The sequence below is a fragment of the Macaca mulatta genome, chromosome 14 (genome assembly GCF_049350105.2).
Source record: "Macaca mulatta isolate MMU2019108-1 chromosome 14, T2T-MMU8v2.0, whole genome shotgun sequence".
Taxonomy (NCBI): Eukaryota; Metazoa; Chordata; class Mammalia; order Primates; family Cercopithecidae; genus Macaca; species Macaca mulatta.
This window is the reverse complement of record NC_133419.1, coordinates 104104596-104129413: the sequence shown is the minus strand read 5'-3', so window position 1 is coordinate 104129413 and position 24818 is coordinate 104104596. Positions and strand designations below refer to the sequence as shown.

General features: G+C 35.6%; 1 protein-coding gene across 3 annotated transcripts in view; it reads right to left on the bottom strand.

Moving 5' to 3' along the window:
• Positions 1 to 24818, bottom strand: part of DYNC2H1 (dynein cytoplasmic 2 heavy chain 1) — a 353142-nt gene that overhangs the window by 196481 nt on the left and 131843 nt on the right. For all 3 annotated transcript variants that reach the window (XR_013404270.1, XM_015115562.3, XM_015115564.3), the window contains 5 exons: positions 17798 to 17961; positions 15707 to 15826; positions 15005 to 15139; positions 13494 to 13637; positions 11265 to 11354 (listed from right to left, as the gene is read on the bottom strand). Coding sequence is in view for 2 of the 3 variants with exons in the window: in XM_015115562.3 (XP_014971048.2) it covers positions 11265 to 11354; positions 13494 to 13637; positions 15005 to 15139; positions 15707 to 15826; positions 17798 to 17961 (653 nt within the window). In the remaining variant the exon portion in view is untranslated. The remainder of the gene's footprint in view (positions 1 to 11264; positions 11355 to 13493; positions 13638 to 15004; positions 15140 to 15706; positions 15827 to 17797; positions 17962 to 24818) is intronic.

Sequence of the window (24818 nt, the reverse complement as noted above, 5' to 3'; positions counted from 1 at the left end):
CAAGTTATAAAATTTCTAAATATCCAACCAGAGAACTTCCACTTTTTCATATAAGAAAAACTAATCTTAATAGAAAAAATAGCAGAATCCAAATTAAATTATTTACACACTAAATAAAATCATGTGAGGTTAGTAATATTATAATTTAAAACATAATATATATCTGAATTTTGCTCAATCAACAAACAAATTCATATGGAAATGGAGGCAAGGCGAGTGGCATAGACATTAACTTTCAAGAAGTTTCATGAAAACAATTTCTCTTCATATCCCACCATTTTTCTATGCCATTTCAAATCTGAGATAATAATTCCAAGAGGTAAGGGAAACAGTAAGAATATAGTATTCTACTTCCTGTGGATTCAGTTACCTACAGTCAATAGTGGTCTGAAAATATTAAATGGAAAACCCCAAAAACAAAGAATTCATAAATATTAAATTGCAAGCCATTTTGAGTAACATGATGAGATCACGTGCTGTCTGGCTCCATCCTGTCTGGTTCATCAATTGTCCCTTTGTCCAGTAGATCCATGCCATATATGCTACCTGTCCATTAATCACTTAGTAGCCATCTCAGTTATCAGATCAACCATCACAAGATCGGTGAGTACAGTACAATAAGATATTTTGAGAGAGAGAGGTACCACATCATACAATTTTCATTACTACATATTGTTACAACTGTTCTATTTTACTATTATTGTTGTTAATCTCTTACTGTGCCTAATTTATAAATTACACTTTATCACAGATATATATCTGTATAGATAGATATGTATAGGATAATACCAAACCCTACATATATTATGTTTTTTTCTATAGGGTTTGGTATATCTACAGTCTTAGGCACCCATGCGGGGTGTCTTGGAATGTATCCCCCATAGATAAGAGATGACTACTGCACACACTCCCAATCCTTCCTTCCATTTTCTTTCATGTATTTTTATTTATTTATTTATTTATTTATTTTGAGATGGAATCTTGCTCTGTCACCCAGGCTGGAGTGCAGTGGCGCAATCTCAGCTCACTGCAACCTTCGCCTCCTAAGTTCAAGCAATTATCGTGCCTCAGTCTCCAGAATAGGTGGGATTACAGGCACACCGCACCATGCGCAGCTAATTTTTGTATTTTTAGTAGAGATGGGGTTTCACCATGTTGGTCAGACTGATCTCGAACTTCTGACCTCAGGTGATTCGCCTGCCTTGACTCCCAAAGTGCTGGGATTACGGGTGTGAGCCACTGCGCCTAGCCCCAACCATTTTCTGTATACTCACCCAATATAGTTGGAAATGAATACTCCAACTACTTCCATTATTTTGTACCTATTCTAAATTATAAAGTGAAATGAAGAAACAATATGTAAAGGCACTTAGATAAAAAAAATTGTTTTATTATAATCAAAAGTTTTAGGGAACAAAATATACAATTTATCCTATAATTGTCTGAAATAGGTAACTGAAATAAAAACTTTTGCTCTCTTGAAGAAAAAACAATGATATAGCTAATAATATAACCTGAAAGAGCTAGACAGCTTTCTTTATCTGTTTTAGTTTATTAACAGTCTAAATTTCCTGCTACAAAATAAGTCAATCACGTTTCTGTTTCAGGTCAACTTGCTTTCAGTTTAATGTGATGTGAACATTAATAATCCTAATCTCTCTCTATTTCAAGAGTCTACTGTTGCCATACTGCTTTCACCAACATGACAGCAAATTCAGCATGAGAGAAACCTAGCAGATAGTTCAATGTTATGCTGACTGTTAAAAACCCTAAAAGCTTTCATTAAATATAAAATTGGTTCCATCCTTAGTAAGGTTATAGTGATAAATCTTGAGAAATGTATCTCATTGCTTTATGATTAATGTGCTTTCTGAATTTTTATTAATCACTGAAACCCTGTGGAATGCTGAGTTTAATATTACTCAAACAGAAATATGAATTTTCCAAAACAGATATTCTATCAATTAAAACATGTCTTAAAAATTGTAAACAATAGCTTTTTAAAAATGAGTTTCACATGTTCGCAATAGAAAAGTATTATTCAAAGTAGGTAATGAAAAATCCCAACTGAATACTAACTGAAATATTAATAAGCTTAAGCCTCTCAACGTCTCTCCTAGTGAACAAAAATGCTGCCTTTTGCCTAATATGTGCATTTTTAGAAGATAAAGTAACTTAAAAGAAATAACCTCACTCCAGTCACTACAGTTCACTAATATATTAAATCATTTTATCCTTCCCAAATTACATTATAAAATTCATGACACAGGTGTTCAAATTTCATCAGTGAATATACTGTATTACTAACGATAAAATGAGAATATATACACTGAGGTAAGATACATAGTTTAGAAACAAGCAACTAACTCCTAATAAGAAAAGCTACTAATATTTGAAATGAACAAGAAGGAAGTTTATATTCTCTTTTGCCATAAACAATTTTTAAGAATAATATTTATTTATAACACATCCACTTTCAAAAAAGATTTGGGGCAGCTTAAAATAACTGTAGCTCCATAACATTTTCATAAATCACAGCCCATTTCAGTGTAAAGGTCTTAGAAATAAAAATGTAAAAACCATTAAGCACATTATTATAAGACTGACCAATAATAAAACTTGGTAGGCTTAATATATTGCCTAGAAAATAAAACAGATTACAACTACATTAAAAAAACTACTCATACAAATCGAACAACCCAGAAATATAAATCAAGTAAATCCAATGATTAAAAATTAGAAGAACAATAATTACAATAAAATAGACTTGTTCTATATAAAGCAAAAGCTTATTTAAAATATCAAGAAAACAGATGATGGCAAGGTAAGGGAGGAAGTTGTTTTTAAACAACTTTAAAAACAATAAAGAAGATACAAAACAATAAGATAACATTTATAAACCATAATCTGGTGAAAATTTAAAGGACTGATAACATCCTGGGTTGATAAAGTGCAACAAAGGAGATAAAGATATACCTTTATTATCATGTGGGTAGAAATACTAACTGGCAAAAAGCTTTCCAGAAAGCAATCTGCTAATATTCAATAAGATTTAAAAAGTAATCCTTGGACCAGCAATTTTACTTACAGAAATTTACTGAATAGAAATACTTATACTATATATAAAAATAAGTGTACCATATGGGATATTCACTATAGTCATGTATAAGAACAAAAAAATGTATAAATCATCTAATATTCACTGAGAGTAGTAGATAAAGTAGTATATGATCGTATTATAAAATATCACACAATCACTAAAAATAATGAAGTTAACATGCTTATACTCATGGAAAGATCTTCAAGACTTACTACAAAAAAAAAAAAAGAGAGAAACTATGGAACAAAATATATAGCAAGAAAAATTTTTAAATTATATCTATATATTTGTACTTATAAAGAGATAGGAAATAGATGATAAGGAACAAATCTAACCTTGAGCTGGTTTACTCTAATGAAGGAATAATGGATGGAAATAGTTAAATGGATCTTTAAGATTTTCTTTCTATACAGTTCCATTAAGCTTGAAACTCTAAAATAATTTAAAGTTTTGTTTGTGTAATGAAAAAGTTTTAAGTATTGCATGAGATAATACATTATACAATGTTAGACAAAACAGGACATCTATAACTAATGAAACTCTATCACTATGAAGGTTATCTTCATAATTAGGATCATAACATTTTAGTGACAAAATGGCTTTGAGATAATTTGCTTATAATTTCCCATTTTACACAAGGTAAAATTGAGGCCCAAAAAGTAAGGTTTGGATTATAGTCAAGTGCAAAATATTTAAAAGGAAAATATACAGGGTGGAAGGCAAGATGACCTACTAGATGCAACCAGGTGGAACAACTCCCACTGAGGGGCCAAGAAGACTGGCGAGCCCTAACATCTTCAGAGGGAAAGCACCAAGAGTGACACAGGGAAGACACAGAGGCTGGGTTGAAGGAGGAGAAAGCTGGGAACCCTATCCAGAGCTATTGCACGCTTGGACTTGTTCCTGGGCCTCAATGGCTTCAGGGACTAGGTGAATTGAACTGGCAAGATGCAACCTTTTCTTGCCACAGGCCTCTGGAACCCAGGCAGGAAAAGACCCCTCAACCACCACAGACACTTAAGTTGGCAGGCAGAGGGGCTTAGAGAAGTGGTAGGGGCAGCAAGCCAGCTGATGTGGAGCCCAGGGGGTTTGGTACCAGAGTATGTGCAGCAGAGCTGGCCAGGGATGGCTATTCCCCTAGGCTCAACGTGCTCCCACTGGAGACTTTAGCTCTAAGTGAACTGTTTGTCCTGAACTCTGCAGGGCAGTCTTGCCCATTAGACTAGCTGTTTTAACCTGAGCACCCCTTGATCTGCTGGTATCTCTGGAAGCCCCAATCTGGCCACGCCTGCTTGCAGGGCAGCCGCAGGTGCCCAGGGGACCTGCATTGGCAGACTGTGCCTGACTGGCAGAGAGCTCCAGCAGAGCTGTCTCCACAGCCATGCACCAGCCCAAGCGCTCCCTCCCCACACTCCAGCTTCCCCACGATCCACAGCAACTCCACACATCTTTGCGGTGCATGTATGCATGGCCAGCTTTTGCTTTCCTTGCCCTACCAGCATGTGAAAGTGCAGTCTGCCCAACCTCCCACCACCCACCGCCATTGCAAAAAGAGCCCTGGCAGACAGAGAACCAGCTGGCCCCACCCCCGTCAGTGGCTGACTTTTGCACTAAGATTGCCACTGGAGTGGAACTAAGTGCAGATAAGAGAGGATTCTCCCCAGACCTGAGTGACCACTCCTGCTTACAGGGGCACAGAGAAGGCACCCACCTTCACCCACAGGGGCCCTGCCCTGGAGCCAACACCACCTGCAGTGTGATCATGCACAGTCACCAGCAGGGGCTTCCCACGCCCTCTCCACAGCTGCACTGCCTCCCTCACCTTGGTTAATGCAAGCAGAAAGGTAGGCACTCTGGTACCATTTAGTACCCTGACACAGCCGCTGCTACCACTGCTGCTGGGACATGCAAACAGGGATGAATCCCACTGTAACGGCACTATGAAACCCTTTGGCTAACACCGCCTATCCAAGGGTAGCGACCAGCGGTCACAGAGCACCTTGCCCCTCCCACCCCACCCACCCCGAATGCCCTATGTGTGGATTCCTAACCACAGTGGATTCCTAACCCCAAGGAGCCAGAGATCAAAGTTGGGGCCCAATACGAGTCCCCAAGAGTTAGGCCACACAGTCCAGGATATGGGAGATGAGCGCTGGCCCACTAAAATCTTCCAGAAACAAAAGCAGTTAACTAAATCCACCTTAAACCTCAAACATTCAATGTCATTAAATAGAATAAAAGGAAAAACAAAAGAAACATCGAAAGGTGAGCAACCTCAGAAACTGAAGATAGATAGGCCCAAAAAGATGAGAAAGAACCAGCCCAAGAAACCTGAAAGCTCAAAACGCCAGAGTGCCTTCTTTCCTCCAAACAACCGCATAACCTTTCCAGCAAGCAACCACATTGACATGAGTGAAACGACAGAAATAGAATTCATAATATGGATAAAGAAGGTAATAGAATTCAAAATAAAGATCACTGAGCTACAGGAATACATTAAAAGGCAATCCAAGGAAGCTAAAAATCATGATAAAACAATGCAGGGACTGACAGACAACCTAGTCAGTATAGAGAAGAATGTAACTGATCTGATACAGCTGAAAAACTTACTACAAGAATTTTATAATGCAATCTCACGTATTAATGGCAGAATAGACAAAGTGGAGGAAAGAATCTCAGAGCTTGAAGACTTTTTTTTCTGTTTTTAAAAATTTTATTTTAAGTTCTGGGATACTTGTGCTGAACGTGCAGGTGTATTATATAGGTATACATGTGCCATGGTGGTTTGCTACACCGATCGACCCATCATCTAGGTTTTAAGCCCTATCTGCATTAGGTATTTGTCCTAATGTTTCACTCACTTTTTACCCCACGCCCCAACAGGCTCCAGTGTGTGATGTTCCCCTCCCTGTGTCCATGTGTTCTCATTGTTCAACTCCTACCTACATATGAGAATATGTGGTGTTTGGTTTTCTGTTCCTGTGTTAGTTTGCTGAGAATGAGGGTTTCCAGCTTCATCCATGTCCCTGCAAAGGACATGAATTCATCCTTTTTTTTTTTGTATCCTGAGACTTTGCTGAAGTAGCTTATTAGCTTAAGGAGCTTTTGGGCTGAGACGATGGGGTTTTCTAAATATACAATCATGTCATCTCCAAACAGAGACAATTTGACTTTCTCTCTTCCTATTTGAATACGCTTTATTTCTTTCTCTTGCCTCTTTGCCCTAGCCAGAACTTCCAGTACTATGTTGAATAGGAGTTGTGAGAGAGGGCATCCTTGTCTTGTGCCAGTTTTCAAAGGGAATGCTTCCAGCTTTTGCCCATTCAGTATGATACTGATATTGATTTACATTCAGTATGATATTGGCTGTGGGTTTGTCATAAATAGTTCTTATTATTTTGAGATACATTCCATCAATACATAGTTTATGGAGTTTTCAGCATGAAGGTGTGTTGAATTTTATGGGAGGCCTTTTCTGCATCTATTGAGATAATCATGTGGTTTTTGTCATTGATCCTGTTTATGTCATGGATTACGTTTATTGATTTGCATATATTGAACCAGCCTTGCATCCCAGGGATGAAGCCAACTTGACTGTGGTGGATAAGCTTTTTGATGTGCTGCTGGATTCGGTTTGCCAATATTTTATTAAGGATTTTTGAATCAATGTTCATCAGCAATATTGGCCTGAAATTTTCTTTTTTGGTTGTGTCTCTGCCAGGTTTTGGTATCATGATGATCCTGGTCTCATAAAATGAGTTAGGTAGGGGTCCCTCTTTTTCTATTGCATGGAATAGTTTCAGAAGGAGTGGTACCAACTCCTCTTTGTACCTCTGGAAGAATTTGGCTGTGAATCCACCTGACCCTGGGCTTTTTTTGGTTGGTAGGCTATTAATTACTGCCTGCCTAATTTCAGAACCTGTTATCGGTCTATTCAGGGATTCGATCTCTGCCTGGTTTAGGCTTGGGAGGGTGTATGTGTCCAGGAATTTATCCATTTCTTCCAGATTTTTTAGTTTATTTGTGTAGAGGTGTTTACAGTATTCTCTGATGGTAGGTTGTATTTCTGTGGATCAGTGGTGATATTTCCTTTATCATTTTTTATTGCACCTATTTGATTCTTCTCTCTTTTCTTTTTTATTAGTCTTACTAGTGGTCTATTTTGTTGATCTTTTCATAAAACAAGTTCCTGGATTCATTGATTTTTTTGAAGAGTTTTTCGTGTCTCTATCTCCTTCAGTTCTGCTCTGATAGCTGTTTCTTGTCTTCTACTAGCTTTTGAATGTGTTTGCTCTTGCTTCTCTAGTTCTTTTAATTGTGACGTTAGCGGGTCGATTTTAGATCTTTCCCACTTTCTCCTGTGGGCATTTAGTGCTATAACTTTCCCTCTAAACACTACTTTAGCTGTGTACCAGAGATTCTGGTACGTTGTGTCTTGTTCTTATTGGTTTCAAAGAACTTATTTATTTCTGCCTTAATTTTGCTATTTACCCACTAGGCATTCTGGAGCAGGTTGTTCAGTTTCCATGTAGTTGTGCAGTTTTGAGTGAGTTTCTCAATCCTTAGTTCTAATTTGAGTGCACTGTGTTGTGACACACTATTTGTTATGATTTCTGTTATTTTCCATTTACTGAGGAGTGTTTTACTTCCAATTATGTGGTCAATTTTAGAATAAGTGTGATGTGGTACTGAGAAAAATGTATATTCTGTTGATTTGGAGTGGAGAGTTCTGTAGATGGCGTGGAGTTAGGTCTGCTTGGTCCAGAGCTGAGTTCAACTCCTGAATATCCTTGTTAATTTTCTGTCTCATTGATCTTTCTAATATCGACAGTGGGGTGTTAAACTATCCCACTATTATTGTGTGGGAGTCTAATTCTCTTTGTAAGTCTCTAAGATCTTGCTTTATGAATCTGGGTGCTTCTGTACTGGGTGCATATATATTTAGCATAGTTAGCTCTTCTTGTTGCATTGATCCCTTTACCATACGCAATCCTCTTGTCTTTTTTGATCTTTGTTAATTTAAAGTCTATTTTATCAGAGACTAGGATTGCAATCCCTGCTTTTTTTTTTTTTTTTTTTTTTTTGCTTTCCATTTGCTTGGTAAATATTCCTCCATCCCTTTATTTTGGGCCTATGTGTATCTTTGCACGTGAGATGGATCTCCTGAATACAGCACTCCGATGGGTGTTGCCTCTATCCTATTTGCCAGTCTGTGTCTTTTAATTGGGGCATTTAGCTCATTTACATTTAAGGTTAATATTGTTATGTGTGAATTTGATCCTGTCACTATGATGCTAACTGGTTATTTTGCCCATTAGTTGATGCAGTTTCTTCATAGTGTTGATGGTCTTTACAATTTGGTATGTTTTTGCAGTAGCTGGACCTGATTTTTCCTTTCCATATTTAGTGCTTCCTTCAGGAGCTCTTGTAAGGCAAGCCTGGTGGTGACAAAATTTCTCAGCATTTGCTTGTCTGTAAAATATCTTATTTCTCCTTCACTTATGAAGCTTAATTTGGCTAGCTATGAAATTCTGGTTTGAAAATTCTTTTCTTTAAGAATGTTGAATATTGGCCCCCACTCTCTTCTGGCTTGTAGGGTTTCTGAAGAGAGATCCACTGTTAGTCTGATGGGCTTCCCTTCGTGGGTAACCTAACCTTTCTCTCTGGCTGCTCTTAACATTTTTTCCTTCATTTCAACCTTGGTGAATCTGATGATTATGTGTCTTGGGGTTGCTCTTCTTGAGGAATATCTTTGTGATGCTCTCTCTACTTCCTGAATTTGAATGTTAGCCTGTTTTGCTAGGCTGGGGAAGTTCTCCTGGATAATATCCCGAGAAGTATTTTTTCTAACTTGGTTCCATTCTCCCTGTCACTTTCAGGTACACCAATCAAACGCAGATTTAGTCTTTCCAAATAGTCCCATAATTTTTGGAGGCTTTATTTATTCCTTTTCATTCTTTTTTCTCTAATCTTGTCTTCGTGCTTTATTTCATTAAGTTGATCTTCAATCTCTGATATCCTTTCTTCCGCTTAATCAATTTAGCTATTGATACTTGTGTATGCTTCATGAAGTTCTTGTGCTATGTTTTTCAGCTCCATCAGGTCATTTATGTTCTTCTCTAAACTGGTTATTTTAGTTAGCCATTCCTCTAAACTTTTTTCAAGGTTCTCGGCTTCCTTGCATTGGGTTAGAACATGCTCCTTTAGCTCGGAGGAGTCTGTTATTATCCACCTTCTGAAGCCTACTTCTGTCAATTCGTCAGACTCATTCCCTGTCCAGTTTTGTTCCCTTGCTGGCAAGTAGTTGTGATCCTTTGGAGAAAAAGAGGCATTCTGGTTTTTGCAATTTTCAGCCTTTTTGCGCTAGTTTTTCCTCATCTTCGTGGATTTATCTACCTTTAGTGTTTGATCTTGGTGACCTTTGGATGGGTTTTTGTGTAGATGTCCTTTTTGTTGATGTTGATGCTATTCCTTTCTGTTTGTTAGTTTTCCTTCTAACAGTCAAGTCCCTCTGCTGCAGGTCTCCTGGACTTTGCAGGAGGTCCACTCCTGACCCTGTTTGCCTGGGTATCACCAGCAGAGGCGGCAGAACAGCAAAGATTGCTGCCTCTCCTTTCCTCTGGAAGCTTCGTCCTAGAGGGGCCCCTGCCAGATACCAGCTGGAGTGCTCCTGTATGAGATGTCTGTCGACCCCTGCTGGGAGGCGTCTTCTAGTCAGGAGGCACGGGGGTCAGGGACCCACTTGAGAAGATAGTCTGTCCCTTAGCAGAGCTCAAGCGTGGTGTTAGGAGATCCGCTGCTCTCTTCAGAGCCAGCAGGCAGGAACCTTTAAGTTGGCTGATGTTGCATTCACAGCCGCCCCTTCCCCCAGGTGCTCTGTCCCAGGGAGATGGGAGTTTTATCTACAAGCTCCTGACTGGAGGTATTGCCTTTCTTTCAGAGATGCCCTGCCCAGACAGCTTCTGAAGGATTTAGTCTGTATCTCAAATAAAGATCCTCAACAAAATCACAAAAATTACTATCCTGTTCTAAAAATATATTAACTGTATATTTTTCAACACTTTCTAAGAAGCCTATATAATTGAACCATAATAATTCTCTCTCTCAATTAATTGCTTTTACAAAGCTCTTCTTCAACATTATGTCTTAAGCTATACCCAAAGATTGCTATTTAAAAAAAAAAAAAAATCCTGGCCGGGTGTGGCAGTTCATATCTGTAATCCCAGCACTTTGGGAGGCTGAGGAGGGCAGATCACATGAGGCCAGGAGTTCAAGACATGGTCTCGAACTGACCAACATGGTGAATCCCTCTCTCTTCTAAAAATACAAAAGTTAGCCAGGCATGGTTGGTGCATGCCAGTAGTTCCAGCTACTTGGGAGGCTGACGCAGGAGAATGGCTTGAACCCATGAGGCAGAGCTGGCAGTGAGCCAAGACTTCGCCACTGTACTCCAACCTGGGCAACAGAGAGAGACTCTGTCTCAAAAAAAAACAAAACAACAACAACAACAACAAAAATTCTAAGTAAAAAAAGGCCTCTGTGTTTTCTAATATCTAAAATCTCTAAAATACTGTCCGATGTGTGTTCTCTTCTGGAACACAAGTAATATGAAAACTTCTGTAAAAAACTTCTTTCATAACTCAGGCTCAAACACTAGTTTACTTCCTAATGCTAACAATGCAAAATAATTTTGTTCCTCAACCCCAGAGACATTGGACAATGTCCACAGACATTTTTTATTCTCACAATTGATGGGAGGGAGTGCTGGAAGGCAAAGATGCTGCTAAACATCCTAAAATGCACAGAACAACATCCCACACAACAAAGAATTATGTAGCCCAAAATGTCAGTTGCTGAGGATGAGAAAGTCTAGCTACATAATGAGCTACATAATCCACTGTCATTATCTCTTTTGGTGACCACTGGAATGTTTCGAACTAAGTCAGCTAACCCAGTGTTTGCTCTCCCCTCTTCATTTGTCACTTTTTTCCCCACTACAACCAAGAATGCTATAAGACATTCCAGTTAAATTTTCTGGAAAAATACGAGAAATACCATTTTTAATACCTTTCCAGTAGGGAAAGAATTATACTATAACTATAAATATTATGTTAAATCACAGAACAAGTAGCATTTTATATTTGAAAAATATGATGCTTCTTACCTTAAATAGACAACGACATATATATTCATATACCATATGTTTTAATGAGCTGATAAGTGACTGGATTCTCTGTTCTGTATTTTCAGAATCCTGTAGATTACAATTGGAAATTCATTAGAAAATTTATAAACATTTAAAAAGTACTTCTATAAATTGTTCCTCCAGATTCATAGCTGATTCTGAAATAAGTATCTTTTACCATCAAATTCAAGGGACTAAACAAGTGCTTTAAACTTGTACACTAATATAATATAAAAAAAAATACCTTTCTTTAATGTATAGAGTTAAAGCTTTCAACAAATGAAAATTACAATCAATTCCCAATAATGCAACGTAAGTTGAATTTTACCATATCACTTTGATTCCTATTGGCATTAAAAATACTATCTACATCAATCTAGGTTAAGGCCATTTTAATTTTTTGTATTGTAATTATCAATCCAACCCTAAAACAATATGACAAGAATACCTCATAAAGAATTTTCTCATTCTCAATATGGGAACCTCAATGATCTTAAATCATGGGCTGCAGGATGAATAAGGATGAACAATAACTTTGAAATTGATGCTGTAAAAACTCACATACAATTTTAGTTTTTGATCTGATATAATAATTCCATTTTGCAAGATTGTAATAATTGAAAAACATGTTATTAGTGTCTATTTCCTTTGATTAAGGAAAAATTGTTTGGTATAGAAATGCAGGAAGGGAAGGTTGTTCAACCTGTCCTTTTCCCTTAGTGTGATGTAAGTTTTATATCTCAGAGAGCATTTGCAGAATACATGTCTTGCAAAGATCAATTCTGGTCTAATAATTGGACTAAATTTGCTTGCATCCTTATGATTTATAAATTAATACCAAGAAAAAACCTAGTAAAACAATTTTAATGGCTTAGAAAAATACATCCAGGATCAGCAGAGAAATGTGTGAAGTTGGTTTAAAGAAAGCATTGTGAACTGGAACTCAGATGCATTAATCCTAGGCTTCTAGCCTTGTAGTAGTATGTTCTAAACAAGACAACTAATCATCACTTTAGATAGCAAATACTTGTATTCATTTCACTATATGTTAACAAAGATCACATGTGAAACTGAGACTTGGAATTCCTAAAAGTCACTCTATAATAAGACACAGTACTGTACCTACAAGATCCAGTAGATTTTCTAAACAACAGAAAGAAAGTTTTGTACTCTACATAGATTTGTGACTGCTTCAGCCAATACAATACAGCAGAAATGACACAGACCTAAGGCTGTGTTTTAAAAGGCTATTCAGTTTTAGCCTTATTCACTGAAATACACAGTTAGTGCCCTGAGCTAAAAAATAAGAAGTCCATCCATCTACTCAGTGCTGGTAAAAAGCCAAGCCTCCTGCAGAGGTGCTGCAGTTGGCAGTCCTGTCATCAAGTCCTCCCACCCACAGCATCAGACGGGCAAGTGAAGCACCTGCCTTAGCCCCTCAATTCTCAAGTCCTCCCCGCTGAGGTCCTAGACATTGTGAAACAAACAAAGTCATCCCTGCTGAGTCCTGACTACATTTCCAACAGAATCAATAAGCATAAGAAAATGGTTTTAACCAGCCGAGTTTGGGATTAATACGATACTCAACAGAAATAAATAGAACAATGTGCATATATAGGAGGTGGTTAAATAAAGTATGGTATAGCCTCACCATCTCTTAAAAACATTAAGTTTATATTCACTGATAGGAAAGTTGTCCATAATACACTAATACACTTTTAAAAGCACAGTATTGTATCTTTTAGTTAAAACAATTTGTTACCCTTTAATACATCCCTGTCTCCATTAGAATACATGCTTGATAAGGCAGTGGACACTTGTATCCCCATTATCTGGAAAGTTATGGCCTTAAACAACAAGGACATATAATAAAATGTTAAATGTTTTTTCCCCAGGTAATGATATTATGGGGATAATTCTTATTTTTATACCTTTCAGAATCACTGGGTTTTAAAAATGATTATTACTTATTCATTTACACTCAGAACATAAACTGTTTTCATTAAAAAGACTGTCACATTGGGACACCTTGTTAACAATATAAAAATAAATTAAGTAACTAATTTCTTTATATAGCTTAAAAGTGTTACATGTGGTCTTTTGGAACATAATTCTATGAAAGTTTACTTAATAATTTTTATTAAGTACTCTCCCTAGTAAAGTGATCCCTGTAATTCAGTGTCAGGTACAGGGTAACCAACAGCTTACCTGTTTGTTTTGTAGAGCTCGTTGGAAAAGTCGGAGAAAAGCAGCCAAACTAAAACGGTACATGTTATTAATTTTGGACAAATCAGAAATAATGAAGTACATCTTGCTGGCACTCTCAGCAAGGGGGAGATATGCATCCCGTTCCTATGGATCAAGAGATCAGTAGGGGATAGGGTGGAAACACCTTAGAATTAGTGCTTTACTGCCACCTAAAGACTACAATGCACATATCTACCCAAGTAAAAAAAAAAAAAACCTTACTTTTCCATAAACATAAAACAAATGAAGATAATGAATCATGGTTTCTAACTAAAAAAGATAGCAAAATCTAGTTTTTCTTCTTCATTTTTATAAAACTGCAGACAACATATGTCTTAGTCTATTAAGGCTACCTATAACAAAACACACTAAATTGGTTCTGCTTTTATATAACAGAAATTGATTTCGCCCAGTTCTGGAAGCTGGGAAGTCCAAGATCAAGGTGCCAACAGATTTGGTGTCTGTTGAGAGCTTGTTTCCTGGTTCACAGAAAGAACTGCTTCTTGCTGTGTTCTCACTTGCTGGAAGGGGCTAACAAACTTCCTCGGCCCTCTTTTATAAGGTTACTAATCCCACTCATGAGCGCTCTGCCCTTATGACCTAGTCACCTTCTAAAACCTCCACCTCTTAATACTATTACACTGGAGATTAGATTTCCACATATGAATTTTGGGGGTGATGAGGACACACAGATATTCAGACTGTAGCAATATATTTTAAATACCTTTCTACCTGTCAGTTGACAGAGCTAGAAGGGGTCCACAGATTGGTCTTAATGAGGACCAAGAGCACTAGTATTAGGGGAAAGTGGGTAAGATGACAGTGGTAAATATTTGTGATCAGAGAATAGATGATCCAGTTTTACATTTCTAAAGAGAATCAGTTAAGGTAACACAAGACAGCACAACACTATAAGGCTATCTCTGATGTGGAGAAAAGTTCGAACTGAGTATAGGATTGGTGACAATAAGAACACTGATGGAACTAGAGGTAGAGAAGACGACTCTAACAGGTGTCCACATTAGGATAATAAAGTACCCAGCACTGTTCATTGTAAGCATGAAAAGAGCCAATAACTATAGCTTAGCGCTTATAACCCTTTTAATTAGTATATGTAACTTGCCTTAACTTAAGAAAAGTTCCAAGAATAGCAAAGATATTCTGTAATACTCATTTTCAATATACTCATTTCCAATTTCAGTACAAAATTGCAGCTCTATCTTAGATCTAACATTATGCCAGAAATCAGTAGAAGACATCAGGGTATATTGACAAACAGTCCTTATCCTTAATGTGCCAACATCTGAATTCCCTCTCTACAATAACTAGAATCAAACCCAATGTTCTGATGTTTTCGAATAGCTCTTTTTAACATCATCTTTCCCCTGAGGACCTGATTCCACATTTTCCATCATATTAACCTAAATGTTCAAGAAAACATAATGCAAAATTACAAAGAAGGAAATAATTACTTGATCAAGGGAAATTTGGAGTTTGTAAGATTCTTTAAGTGACTCTTGAATAAGTGCACTGCTTGCTTTTGTCTGATTCAAAGACTCAATCAAATCCTTATTTTCCAAAATATTGCCTTGAGATGTGGCAAGTGTCTGTAGGGAAAGTTAACAACATGAACATCATTATACATATAAAAATAGCCAATTAAAGCAAGCCCATATTAACTGTCATTCATTTGATGTTTATGGCAACTTACATTATTTTAGAAGAATTTCAACATTTTATAGCCCTCTTAAAGTTTTTTTCTATTTTTATTATAGCCTTCTTATATTAAATGAATTAATAAATTATTTTATGAAACTATATCATTATCAAACATAGCAAGGTATTAATTTTGTCAATTTAAAAATAAAAACTACTTAAAGTTACAGATTTAGTCATAATTTCTTGCTTTTAATGCTTCTTGAAATTATGAGCATATAATTAAATAATAAAACAATACAAATTAGTTAAAAATTGCTTGTCTTAAACATTGCTCATTAAGATCTTGTATTCCAAAAGATAACTCCCGTTATTGTTAGAATTTTGACTGTAAGATATACACTAATATGCCTTTGGAAAAAAAATATCTGAAGATACTATTAATTTTCCTAAATGCTACTATTTGTATTTTTTAAAAAAGTAATATGAAAAAATAACCTAAATAGCTAGACTTTTACCTCTAGAAGAGATTCTTCGAGCTTTGCTAGCTGTATTTTCTTATCTTCTTCCTGTTGTAATAGTTTTGTTTTCTGTTCTTCTAAATCAGGTTTCTCATGCTGAATGGTTAAAGCTAAAAGCTTGGGAAAACAAAAAGACAAGGTACTTCTAGCAATAAGGCTTACAACAAAATAAAAACTTCCTGCAAACAGGCCTTGTGTTTGACAGACTATTACAAATATGATACTATGTTATCTCATTTCATTCTTTCTAATTAAATATGAGATACCTTCAACAATTACATTTGATGAAAAAGAGACAAAACAAATAGTTAAGCTGATGAGCAAAATATTAACTACTGTAGAAAAGCTGTAAGAAAGTACATTACTTAACATATCAATATGTAATATTTAGTTTTAAATTAAATATACTAAATTATGAGAGCTAGTTTTTTTTAATAGTAAGTATTCACATTAACAAATAAAAAGGGCTGGGCACAGTGGCTTACACCTGTAATCCCAGCACTTTGGGAGGCCGAGGTGGGCGAATTACAAGGTGAGGAGTTCCAGACCAGCCTGGCTAACATGGTGAAATGCCATCTCTACTAAAAATGCAAAAATTTAGCCAGGCGTGGTGGTGGGCGCCTGTAATCCCAGCTACTTGGGAGGCTGAGGCAGGAGAATAGCTTAAACTCGGGAAGCAAAAGTTACAGTGAGCCAAGATCGCGCCATTGCACTCCAGCCTGGGCAACAGTGCCAGACTCCGTCTCAAAAAAATAAAAATAAAATAAACAAATAAAAAGATAAAAGACTATGTCATCAAAACCACAATGAGATACCACTTCACTCCCACTAGAATGACTACAATTAAAAAGATACATAACAACCAGAGTTGGCAAGGATATGGAAAAACAGGAACCCTCCTACATTACTGGTGGGAAAGTAAACAATGCGGCCACTTTGGAAAGATTTGTTTGTTTCTCAAATTGCCAAAAATAAAGTTACCATAAGACCCAGCAATTCCACTAAAAAAAAAACATTGAATTGTACATTTTAAATCAGCAAATTGTATGGTATGTACATTGTATCTGTTAAAGCTGTTATCTGTGAAGCCGTTGAAAAATGCTGTCAAATTGTTAACTCTGAACACTAAAATAGAGAAAAACATTGGTATAAAATATATAATTCAAAATCTGCTGTAAAAACATCTTCATTTAGTTCTTGCTAAAGTAAGACCTATATAGCTCCTTTTTGCAACTACTGTGGAGATCTTTTAGATAGAAGGAGCAATTCTGTCAATTAATTCTGCCAAGTTTTGAGTGATTGTCACATTGTTTTATTTAAAAGAAGCATCAAGTCAATCAAAAGATATTGTTCATAAAAATATACTTGATGAGTCATATGTATACAAAGAAATATTTTGAAAGAACAATTTAAAAAATTACAATCAAGTAAAAATTGCAGCAAATATGTATGCCATCATATAAATCAAAAAGATGAAAAAATCTACTATTGTTAGATGAGTAAAAAATAGGATGATACTCCAAAAGTCAACTGGCATTATATATTTAAAGAGGAAAAATGAGTTAGGAAACATAAGTATGGACATGAAAAATCATTTTGAAATTTATGTAATAATTCTAAATTGTAATGAGCCATATGAAGATAAATTGACTTCAAAGATGCCATGTGTTCTAATGGTTAAAAAAATGCTGGCTCAGGAATCAAAGACTGTTAACTAGCTAAACAAGTCAATTAGCTACACTTTTCACAATTAAATTTCAGTTTTCAAACCAAAAATATAATGCAGATGATCTTAATCTCTATGTTCCATCAATCTCTCAAATTCTACCATATATAACAGAAATAAACTTCAAAATTAGAGTTATATTAAAAGAAGCAGCAATTTGACATTAACATTAAATGTACAGGTCCAATACATATGACAAATGAAATAAGCCAGAATGCTTCACTCCAACATACAAGTATATTTTCAAAATCATAAATTTAAATACTAATTAGTCTAACAAAATAGCTTTTCACCCAAAATGTCTAATAAGTATATAAAAGCTCCTAAAGAGTCCACGGTAAATTTTTATTATCTGTGTATACCTGCCCTCGTAATCCACTTCTTGTTGTAGTAAAGTTAACCTCAGTAACAATGGAAGCTGCATCCGGTGGAATAAAAGGATTTGGGTTTCTTGTTGACAAAAAGAGGCGGAATTCTTCATTGTAGTCAATAATTTTGTCACCTATTTGTACCACATAACGTGGTCCTATTTTTAAAAAAATAACACAATTACTTGGTCTGAATCTTCTGTATTTTGCTACACAATATTTGAAAATATAATTTTTAAGTACTTCTAAATATAGGCTTTTCAACAGAGTCTAAGACAGTAAAAGTTGGGCTACCTGAGATACTGTTAGCAGAATGTTCTATTAATCAGCACTTATGCAAGCAATGATAAATAATATTCACTAAGAAGATCCTGGGATACTGAAGCACCCAAGGAATATCTATCCACATCCAGTATGGTTTTAACATTAATATGCTTCATATTCCAAATTTCTCTGAAATAGCTGATTATAGATGACAAAAACAGAAATCCTCAATTATATCTTTACTTCTAAATTCATCACTTTAAAAGTGGTTATTGCACTAGTATTTAAGATACAGTATTTGAAAACAGAATGATGGTTAAAAAAACAAAGATTATCAACATGTGTAAACTGAAAAATACACATTATCAACAAAATGAAAGAGCAACCTACAAACTTGAAAAGAGTTATTTATAAACCATACATCAGATAAGGGGTTAATATCCAAAATGTATAAAGAAAAAACTCATACAACTCAATAGCAGAAAGATGAATAACCTGATTAAAAAGCAGGCAAAGGACCTGAATAGACATTTCTCCACAACAGCTACATGAAAATATGCTCAACATCACTTATCATGAGGAAATGCAAATCAAAACCACTATGAGATATCACCTCACACCTGTTAGGATATGTATTATCAAAAAGACAAGAGATAAGAAATATTGGTGAAGGTATGGAGAAAAGGGAATTGTTGGTAGGAATGAAGACCAGTGCAGCCATTATGAAAAACAATAGGAAGGTTCCTAAAGAAATTAAAAATAGAACTACCACCTGACCCAGCAATCTTTTTTCTGGGTATCCGCCCAAAGGAAATGAAGTCACCACCTCCTACAGATATCTGCACTCCCATTTCTTCACAGCATTATTCACAGCAGCCAAGACATGGGAACAACCTAAATGTCCATCAACAGATCGGATAAAGAAAATGTGGGTCAGGCATGGTTGCTCATGCCTGTAATAGCATCATTTTGGGAGGCTGAGAAGGAAGGACCACTTGACACCAGAAGTTCAAGATCCATCTGGAAAACTTACTGTGAACTCATCTTCGCAAAAAAAAAAAAAATATTTTTAATTAGCTGGGCATGATGGTATGTGCCAACATACTCAGGAGGCTGAGGCCAGAGGATCATTTGAGCCCAAGAGTTCGAGGTTACAGTGAGCTATGATCACATCACTGTACTCACTCCTGGGCAACAGAGTCAGACCCCGTTCTAAAAAACAGAAAGGAAAAGAAAAGAAAACATGATGTGTATACACAAACACCCACACACACACAATGGAATAATATTCAGTCATAAAAAAGAAGTAGATCCTGCCATTTGCCATAACATGTATAAACCTGGAAAACATTATACTAAGTAAAGTAGGCCAGACACAGACAGAAAATTGCTGCTTGATCTCAAATATACAGACAGAGAATAAAACAGTATTTACCAGGGGTAGGTAGCAGGCAAACGAAGGAGGGGATGGGAGATGTAGTCAAAGAATACAAAATAGCAGATATGTAGGATGATTAAGTCTAAAAGTCCAATGTACAACATCAGGACTATAGGTAACAAAACTCTATTGCATTTGGGATGTTTTGCTAAAGGAGTAGAGTTTAGCTACTCTTCAAACACGAAAAGGGGGCTAGCTGTGTAAATTGATATGTTAATTTGCTTTACTACAGTAAAGCATTTTGTGATCTATATGTATCCCATAATATAATGCTGTAAACCTTACATATGCACAATAAAATATATTTTAAAAAACCACACCAATAAAAAAGTTGAAAGTTAAAGAACGGAAAAGTACATACCATGTAAATACTAGCCAAAAAAGTTAGTGTAACCACTCTAATATCAGACTCTAAAATTTGAAACATTTCTAGAGATAAAGAATATTTCATAATGATAAATAAGACAACTGAATAGAAAGATAACACATTTCCAAAAATGTATGCATCTAATAACAAAGCTTTCAAAATATTTAAAACGAGAACTGATAGAACTAAAAGACAAATTCAAAATCACAGAAACTTTAGGATATTTATCTCAATATATGATAAAGCAAAGAGAAAAAAAGAAGTTAGGGCATAGATTTGAACATCACAATTAACAAACTTGACAGTATTCATTAACCTGTACAGAAAATTAAACCAAGCAAGAGCAAAATTCATACAATTTTCAAGTTTCATGGAACATTTATAAAAATTAACCAAATGCCAGATCAGAAAGAAGGCTCAACAGAATTCAAAAAATTAAAATACTTTACAATAAGTTCTATGACTAAGTGGAGATAAGCTATATATCAATAACAAATATGTAACTAGAAAATCTCCAACCACCTGAAAATTAAACAACAAAATGCTAAGTAATTTATGAGCCAAAAAAAGAAACTAAAACTTGGGTAGGAAGATGAAGAAGGGCTTAAAGGAAAATTAATAGACATAAATGCATACATTAGAAAAAAGAAAAGACTATCAATATTTTGATTTTCCATTTCAAAAATCTAGAAAAGACCAAATAAAATCTGGAGAAAGTAATAGGAATGAAACAATAAAGAGCAACACCAATATTAAAATACAATATAGAAAATCAACATTAAAAGTTGGTTAGCTACACACAGACTTGGGAAATATGGGAACATTAGATAGTGGAGATTCCAAAAGTGAGGGTGGATCACGGGCTAATAAAACTTCCTCTTGGGTACTATGTCCACTATCTGGGTGATGTGATCAATAGAAGTCCAAACAGAGCATCATGCAATATACCCTTGTTAAACAAACCTGCATATGTCCCCTGTGAATCTAAAATTAAAATTAAAAAAATTGAAAGTTGGTATTTTGAAAAGATTAGTAATATTGATAAATCCCTATCAAGACTAATCAATGAAAAGGATAATAAAAATTATCAATATCAGGAAAAATGAAACACCATTACAAAGCCAACAGACATTGAAAAGATGAGAATATTATTTAAAATATACACTATGCGATAATTTCAGTAAAACAGACAATCACCTAAAAAATATAACTTAACCAAAGCTGACAGACACACAAAAAAACACAATACGAGCAAAACAAAATAAACCCAGTGTTTAAAGAGCCATAGCTCACGTTTACCAGCTCTTCACAATGAAAGATAGAACATCAAGGGAAATTGTGCATGGGGTCAGTAAAAAGGAATTAATAGAGGCTTCTTATAGGATTTTGGCTTGTGTTAGGTGATTTATAAATAATTCAAGAAAAATGTACTTTTCCTGGGAATTGGGTATGATCAGAAAGAGCAAACAATGGTTTGATATCTTAATTTTTATGTAGGAGGTAAAAGAAATGGAGTGGGACTAAACTGTAATTGGTAAAGAAGCAGGAGTCATATTAACTGGGATAAGAGAATGTTTGGTTATTTTTGTGTTATGGAAAGTGTTCCTGTTTTTTTTTTGTGGTCAAACATGACTGTGGTCAGAGAGTGACCTCTCTAATGTTGGTATTTTGTGAAATGATTTATGTTCAACAGGAGTACACAAAGGCCAAGCTATTAGAATCTGGCCAGATCTCAGTCTAGAGTAGTTAGGTGCTACTTTTTTTCTTTCTCATTTACTCAAAGTACAAAAAAAAGCAAAACTTCTCTATGCTGTTATAAGTTAGGAATGTGGTTATCCTTGTGGAGCAAAGGTGTGTTAAATAAGAGGGCTTCTGGAGTGCTAATAAAGTTCTTATTCTTGGTTTGGGTGTTTATACAGGTGTATTCAATTTGTAAAAACTCAGTAGCTATAAATTTAGGTATTCTTTCCTTTATGCATATTTATATTTACATAAAAAATTAAAATAAAAAATAAATGGTGTTCTTTGGTGAGCAGAACTAGTCATGGGAGAGGAGGAACAGAATGCTGCTGCACTTCTGTATCATTTGACTTTATAACCCATGCATGTACTACGTTAATACAACATTTTTGAAAATATTTTAAAATAAGTATTTTATTGTCTAAAAAAGACTCTTCAGTGTAAGTCTCATCTCTTACAGAAAATATCAAATGTAGAACTAGAGAGACTAACACAGTCTTAACTGTATGAATTCTTAATTTACATTGGAATTAACTTGTGATGCAGGTAATTTTGACTACTTTTTTCCTCTGAACACAAAATCTGTGTTGTACTTTAGATAACTAAAGACAGAATGATTAGGCACAGGTACAAGATTTGGTCTCTAGATCCTTGCCAGGGAAAGTGCCAATTTACATGGCTATTGTTGTTTTCTGAACCAACATCAGGCTTGGGTATTTTTTGTTGTTGTTGTTTGTTTTTTTCAGTCAACATGTATAATAGAATGAACATTTGGGGTGCTTGGATACATGAATATATTTAGATGCATTCACTGTGATATCTTTGGTTACTTCTATAACAATCAGATAAAGATTCAGGCAAGATCAACCTATAAGGTATACCCAAACACTATCAATATTTACAGCTGAAAGAAATGTATTATGACAGAAAGTGAAAAAGAATCTGTATTTTTACACAAGGCAGGGGTGCTCCACAATTTCATCTGTCTGAATTTTGGAAACTAATGCTGCTTGAAGGTTTACTATGACCATTTAAATTTAAACCAGGCAGTGGCCACCATAGATTCCATAGTACCTGATATAACAATGACTATAAAAACTGCTGTCATAACTGATACTTAGTATGCAGACTGGGATATTGCTAATTATTACTATTTATTTTTTATATTCTTTTGGGAAGAAGACCAAAATCAGTTCAGCTACTATATGCAGGACACCTTTATAGGTCCAAACTCTTCAGAAATATATTATCAACTGAGTTAGATGAATTGAAGTACCATGAGAACCTCTATATAGGTCCAAATTCCATTCCATTATATAGATACAATTTTGATAATGGTCTCCAGTGGGAAAACCTTTCACATCGTATTGCATACCACTCAGGCACAATTAACTCAAGATGAATGGGACTTAATTAAAGGCAAATCTAAAACTCTGGCACCCAAAGAAGGAAATAAAGATGTCACAAGGAGATATCCCACAGCCCATTATAGAAAAACTGCTTACTTTACAGCCACTAAATACAAAGAAAGAAAGATAACTAACATCTGAATACCCTCTTGGCCTACAAAAAAAAGCATGTTCCATCCCTGGAAATTTTACCATAGCCCCTATATCTTGTACACAAATGTGGCTAGGTTTAAATCACAGCCCTTGCAAGAGGCAGCTTTGGAAGTAATTGAGGCAACTGTAAATCAATCCTTGTCTTTGGTCCCTATATCCTTCAGGTACACAGAATTACAGATATCTACAAACAATCTCACAGATGAGCAAATTCAATGCAATGCTATACCCATCAACTAGCCACAAGTACAATGTCTGGCAATCGATAGCATTGGATATTCTGTACAATGAGCTCACTTCAGGTAGTGTTCCTGGCTAGAAAATATGCCACTCTGAGACCAACTAAAATATACCTGTCCAGAGACTCATGGGTTGGAACTAGTGAACTAGCTTAAGGTCTCTCAACCTTAGCAGTATTGACAATTTGTGCTGAGAAATTATTTGTTGTAGGTAGTTGTCCTGTCCATTTTAAGATGTCTCTAGCATAGTGGCCCTCCACTCCAGCTGTGACAACCAAAAATGTCTGCTGACATTGCCAAATATTCTCTAGGAGACAAAACTGCTCCTAATAGAAAAACACTGATCTACCAGTCCTCGGGCCATTGGGTCACCCGGACGCAACTGGACTACGAAAGACACATCCATATGAAGAAATACCTTTTGAAAACAGAGACAACAATCAATCACAAATTTATGTTTTGTGATTTTTGTTGCATATACATATATGCCTGTCTCTGAAGCAACCATGCCTAAAGGGAGGCATCTGGACTAAAAGAACCAACCACAGATGTTTAACTGTCATCTCTAGTATAATTCCTGGTTCCATACTCAAACTCAACATGGAAATAAAATAACCATTAAGGACTGGAATGCTTAATAAAAAATACTTTTGATGTCTATTGTTCATAAAAATTAAAACTATTAGCCAACTACACTAGCCTCTCACTGAACAACTTCTATACAGTTAGCTGGTTCAATTGTCTTCAACTATTTACCAACTGCAAATTGCCACATCTACCTTCTGCTTTGGCTGAGCTCCTAAGCACATAGGAAACAAAGTTGAAAAAAAAAAAGAGAGAAGAGAGAGAGAATTTGAAGAAGTATACCTTGCTCTTCTATGATCAATAAATACTTAAGAAGATTTTTGAAGAGCATAAATTTGTAGAACAGAAATACATTCTATTCCTATATTTATGTCTGCTTTAAACACTGTAAGTTGAAAAGCAATTTGTGTATCTTAGATTAAGGACACTGGGATGTAAACAAACTTGGCACAAACTTTGTTTTATGTGTTCTAGGACTACCATCCTCTGTCCCCAGAGTTAACGTATGATGAAAAAATGGCAACTCATGAGGAACTTATCACTCTTGAAAAGGACAATATCTGGGATATACACAAAGGGGATTACAGACTAGAGTGACATGAATATACCCAACCCTGGGGAAAAGATGGAAAAAGTAAGATAGGGGCAATTATTAACTCTCTTTTCCTAATCTGACATAAACAAATTGACCTAAACAGCGTTGCACAACTACCTAGAACAGCTCAAAATGTGAACCAATCATGATATAAAATTTATCACTCTTTTCAGGGAATCTAGTCAATACTCTATACTCAGACAATGCCACATATACCATTAAAAC